The sequence below is a fragment of the Rhinoderma darwinii genome, chromosome 6 (genome assembly GCF_050947455.1).
Source record: "Rhinoderma darwinii isolate aRhiDar2 chromosome 6, aRhiDar2.hap1, whole genome shotgun sequence".
Classification (NCBI taxonomy): Eukaryota; Metazoa; Chordata; class Amphibia; order Anura; family Rhinodermatidae; genus Rhinoderma; species Rhinoderma darwinii.
Genome location: NC_134692.1, coordinates 25,951,671 through 25,957,670, shown reverse-complemented (window position 1 = coordinate 25,957,670; position 6,000 = coordinate 25,951,671). Strand labels below are relative to the sequence as shown.

The 6,000-nt window shown below is 43.0% G+C and overlaps 1 protein-coding gene across 4 annotated transcripts in view; it reads left to right on the top strand.

Moving 5' to 3' along the window:
• Positions 1-699: 699 nt before the first annotated feature.
• RBMS1 (RNA binding motif single stranded interacting protein 1) overlaps positions 700-6,000 on the top strand; it is a 250,638-nt gene continuing 245,337 nt past the window's right edge. For all 4 annotated transcript variants that reach the window (XM_075829361.1, XM_075829357.1, XM_075829359.1 and 1 more), the window contains exon 1: positions 700-1,016. In XM_075829361.1, coding sequence (XP_075685476.1) covers positions 942-1,016 — 75 coding nt within the window. In that variant the 5' untranslated portion in view covers positions 700-941. The remainder of the gene's footprint in view (positions 1,017-6,000) is intronic.

The window sequence follows — 6,000 nt, the reverse complement described above, 5'->3', positions numbered from 1 at the left end:
CCATTTACATAAATCTCCTGCTCCTGGTAGACGACGTTCACAATCGGGAAAGCGGGTTCAGTCCAAAAATATCCGCCAAGAGCATTATAAAAAGCTCCGCTTGTTTGTTATTCATTAAGGAATGTGTAAATAAAATCCGAGAAATCGCTTCCTCGGCTGAAATACATGCACAGACCAGTTCTGCACACACGTCATTTGCATTTCAGTTTTATATGCTAATTCCTCTTTAAATTTATTCTGTCAATTTAGCACAAGTTATGTCAGTCAAAGAACAAACGCCAGAAAAATCTAATTTACAGGAAACTATACATGGGGCAAGAGAAGTTACCACAACACACGGATGTAGCAGAGCTGAATTAGCCATTTAACTCTTTGGGGCTGCATCCTTTGTGCGTTGTAACAAATCTCGGAGAAAGTTTACCGTGTAAAACCACAGATTACACAATATGATTTGAAATGATGCCAAATGACAAACTCAGCTCTGCTACATCCGTATATTCCAGTATTTGATGTTTGGTAGAGGACATTGTCGCAAGTTGGCATCATAGTTGCCAGAATGATGAAGCGTGCAGCGTGAACACCTCTGGGTTTATAATTAAAGCAGCCACTCCTATTTCCCAGCCCCCAGTATTTTTCCCTGGTTGCCAGTCTTTCTCCCTGCTGCCTGTCACTGAACAGAAAGCTGCAGACTTTATTGATTGTTTCCTGGGGTTTGCTTGCTGCATGAAATCAAACAGCATTACCTGCCCACTGGAGAAACTCCTCAGAGAGCTGCACTCACACTGGCTGCCAGGGAGGGAGGGGGTCAGCGAGCCCTTCTCCTTGGGTGAGGTTTGTGTTGGCAGAATAGCAGATACCAACCAGCTGCTGCTGCACTAGGACAGCCACAGAGGAGAACTTGGGATTTGGGATCTGCACTGCATCTCTATCTTTCTATCTACATGGGAAAAGTGTGGAAACAGCAGATGTACCCCCAGTACACTACCTACTACTACCCCCAGTATCTGCAGGCTAAGGTAGGCTACGTTGTTACCTGATGTTACCGTAAACCTTAGAATAGACCGGCATTCCAGAAAGATGACATTTGTGCCAGGGATGACTGGTAGACCGCCTGGAAGCGTATTCTTGGAGCCCTTACAAGGGGGTGGGGAGACATCGGAGGGAGTCTGGTTACGGAGATAAAAATGCTTTGGCTTGCAATGTCGCATACATGGGATTTATTATGTCCCTGGGACGTGTGTGTCATGGGGCTATTGTCAGCGGGTTTATGAGTGCGGTTGTCATTTCACAGTAAAAGTAACTGACTCATGGATGCTGCTGCTACAGACACTTTGTCGCCTCATTCAAAACCTTCAGCTACTGCAGAACTTCTTGGAAATGAGAGCACGGAGGTCACTATTTGACAACTCCGTTCTATATGAGTTGTACGTTGAGGAACGTTATAAATAGAAGTCCTTGAGTCGTCTTCTAACCCTTCTTATATATCGGTTTCTGGAAAAGCTGGATGGCAACCAATATGGCTGCTATTACGGCTCTCACCGGGGTTGCCCAGAGTCGTAGCTAGACTTTCCTTCACATGGGGCAAAGATTCAGTTTGCAGCCCTAGCCTTGTGGCTAAAAATCCTGGCCAAGGCAGAATGGCTTATCAGCCCTCCCATGGAGCACGCTTCATAACATGATTTTATGGAATTGCTATTGATGCAATTCTCTAATATAATCTTTACGTATATCCCTGTACATAGATAAATACATACGCTTCTCTTTTAAATGACCCTAATCCACGGTCATGTGGCCTGTCAGCATTGTAAGGTCACAGTCCACCCTGTCACAACACCTGTGAACGCAAACTTTCCGTAACCCTTTAACTACCTGGGGGTGTACGCCTTCAAACTGCTGTTCTTCATTTATCATTATTCTTGCAGCGGAGTAGCTATAGGGGGTGCAGCGGTCGCAGTCACACTCGGGCCCTGGCCCTTCTGCCACATAAGGAGACACAGTATTATAAGTGGTAGGTGGGGGATCCTGTTACGGATTTTGCATTAGGACTGAGTACACATCAGATTTGGTTTTTCTTTAGATTGAATCACTGATAAAACCGACCCGGCTGGGTTATGCCTAAAATTACATTATTGACCTTCAACTAAACCACGTGACTTCTGGTGGATGAGAAGGTGCTCAGTACTAGGGATGACCTAACTTTGCTCTCGTCCGAAGCTCCGTTCTATAGGGAAATCTTCTATATTGGTGTTCGAGAGAAGTCACATGGGTGTCGGGCATCAGGACCGCCTCGCCCAGCTGATGCTGCAGGGGCCTCTCTCTCTCTCATCCACTTTGATTTTGGCTAATGCAGCACCATGGAGTATTGTTCATATCAGCTGCTTGCAACGATACAATTCTTTCTTTTCTTTTTTTGTCTGTACTCACATAGATACATTTGTCGGGCTGGCAGTATTAATGCTTAAAGGGTATGCACACGTGTGAACATGACTTTACAGTTTATATCTAAATATAATCTACATAAAAAGTTGAGTAACTTTGTACATTATTTATTCAGTGCTGATCCTAAACTACAGACTGTATTATACTCCAGAGCTGCGATCTGCTTTCTGCTAGATGTTTTTGGAAAAACTGTCACCAAGCTTGTTGTCAGACACGGGCCTAACAGCAGAGGCGCTGCTCACATCTGCGTTGGGGGCTCCATTAGGGACCTCCTTCGCAGATCCGGAGGGATTACCTGGAAACAATAGCTCTCTATTGTTGCCAGTAAAATCACAAACCCCCTCATAGAAAGCTGACGGAATCCGTTAAAGTCAATGAGTTCTGTCGGCGGTGTCCGTTGTGCAACAGAACTGTTTTCGTTATTCACTTTTTCTGCTCCCCTGATGGAGCAGAACAATGGAACACACCGATGCAGGTGTGAACATAGCCTTAGCGGAGTTCCTATAATGCAGGGGGACAGTTAGTTTTTCCTACATCAGATTACAGCCCCTACTGTAAATAAAAGATTGCAAGTCACCAGAGTAAATTCTATGCAGACATTGAACCAGCAAGGGATGCTGATAGGACTGAGCTCCGAAGTCAACAGAATTAGTAACACAGTTTATAAGGCTGAAAAATGACATAAGTCCATCCAGTTCAGCCTGTCGTCCTGTAAAGTAGATTCAGAAGAAGGCAAAAACCCCATGAGGCAAAACTCAATTTTCCTCATCTTAGGAAACAAATTATTTCCATTTCCAGTAATATAATAATTATAACTTGTAATATTATTACACTGAAGAAATATATAAGCTGCTGTGGATACTAATGGACTATAAGGCCACACGCTGCAGACTTTTTCCGCTGTGGATTTCACAGCAAATTTGTGACAAATCCAGGCCAAAATCTGCATGAGTTACATGCAGATTTTGGTGTGGATTTCTCCCTATGAATTGCAAATGGTGAAATCAGCAGTGAAAATCCGCTACAGAATTGACATAGTATGGATTCGAAATCTGCAGCATGTCCTGAATTCTGCCTGGATTCTTTCCGCGACATGTGGATGAGGTTTCTTAAAACCCCATTCACATGTATTGTATTGTAAATTGCTGCAGATTTTCTGTGCAGAATCCATACAACAAATATGCAGCCATTCCGCCGTGTGTGAATTCAGCCTCAGGCCCCATTCACATGTGTCAGACTGAAATCCACAAATGTTTTTTTTGTTAAAGGGTTTTTCGGGACTTTAGTATGAATAGCCTATCAATAATATAGGAAATATGAAAGTGACGGAAAAACTTTTTTACTACTACTGGCTAATCCTCCATCCATTTATTAGGGTTTCCTTAAAGGGGTTGTCCGGTTTCAGCAAATAAATACAATTATTTTGTATAATTGAAAGTTATACAATTTTACAATAAAATTTCTGTATTAGTTCTTCACGGTTTGTAAGTTCTCTGCTTGTTGTTATTCAGTAGGAACATTCATTGTTTACTTTCAGTGGATTAAATTCTATCCATGGTCACGTGATGGACACACAGATGCTGGGATCGTTACATGGTCATGTGATGGACACACAGGTGCTGGGATCGTTACATGGTCACGTGATGGACACACAGGTGCTGGGATCGTTACATGGTCACGTGATGGACACACAGGTGCTGGGATCGTTAGTTACATTATGTGTATCAGAGCTGTGTCTTCTAATGATCCCAGCCCCTGTGTGTCCATCACATGACCATGTAACAATCCCAGCACCTGTGTGTCCATCACATGACCATGTAACGATCCCAGCACCTGTGTCCATCACATGACCATGCAACGATCCCAGCACCTGTGTCCATCACATAACCATGCAACGATCCCAGCACCTGTGTGTACATCACATGACCATGTAACGATCCCAGCACCTGTGTGTCCATCACATGACCATGTAACGATCCCAGCACCTGTGTGTCCATCACATGACCATGCAACGATCCCAGCACCTGTTTGTACATCACATGACCATGGACAGAATTGAATCCACTGGAAGTAAACAATGGATATTCTTATTGAATAACAACAAGCAGAGATCTTGAAAACCGTGAGGAATTAATACAGAAAGTATAATGGAAAATTGTTTAGCTTTATTTATACAAAAAAAATAACACTAAGTTGCTGAAAGTGGACAACCCCTTTTAAATAGACAGTGAATATACTCCGTAAAATGTCCATCTCCCATTCACAGCACACTGACCCTCTTTCCTGTCCTGTCCATAGGAATAAAATTTTCATGAGAATCTTTTGAAGGTCTGAACTAAGTGGACTGTGTTAATATTTAAAATGAGTAAAAATGTTTCATTGTTCATTGATGAAGCATCAAAAGGTCTGTGATCGGTTATATAGGAAAGAATTCAGAGAAAAGCATGAGCCGGATTTTCACCATGAATTTTATACCTGGGGTTTATGTTTAGACTAGGATCCTTAGACCGACATGTACGAAGGCTGGTGTTTCTTACACCAGTCTTAGGGTATGTTCACACGGCTTATTTTCGGCCGTTTTTGGGCCAAAAACGGCCGAAAAAATCGGAAGCAGAACGCCTTCAAACATCTGCCCATTTTTCAATGGGAAAAACGGCGTTCTGTTCCGACCGGGCATTTTTTTCCGGCCGTCTTTAGAGTTGTTTTTCTATAGAGTCAATGAAAAACGGCTCCAAAAGTGGCTCAAGAAGTGACATGCACTTATTTTTCGTGGGTGTCTTTTTATGCGCTGTTTTTTGAAAATGAGGTGTAAAAACACGCCCCGTCGGAACAGAACACCGTTTTTCCCATTTAAATCAATGGGCAGATGTTTGTAAGTGTTCTGCTTCTGTTTTTTCAGGCGTTTTTAGAGGCGTAAACGCGCCGAAATACGCCTGAAAACACTACGTGTGCACACACCCTTAGGACTTGTCCACGCGTAACAGATTTGCTGCAGAAAATTTTGGCAGCATTTATGCATCAACTAACAGACAATACTCTGCGGAAAATAGTACTGTTTCTGCATCTAAATCCACGCTTAAATCTGAATGTAAGGCACCCGGCCGCGGACAGTCATCCGCATTTGCGAGCCGTGCTCCATTTATAAAGCATGGGAGCACGGTCCGTAAAATAAAAAAATAGGACATGTACTATTTTTTACGGAGCCATTCTACGGTCCGGACACCTTCCCGTAAATTTACGGGAAGGTGTCCGTGGGCAACAGGAATGAATGTGTCTGTACTTTGATCCGCAACTGTGGTTCATAATTGCGTATCAAAATTACGGCCGTGTGCATGGGGCCTAACACATGAAGATTTTGTTGTGGATTTCAAGGCTGGTTCAACAGCGTCAGGGTATGTGCACGCACAAAATAAAAAACGTCTCAAAATACGGAGCTGTTTTCAATGGAAAACAGCTCCTGATTTTCAGAAGTTTTTTTAATCAAAGTCACGTTTTTCGCTGCATTTTTAACGGCCGTTTTTGGAGCTGTTTTTCTATAGATTCTATGAAAAACGGGTCCAA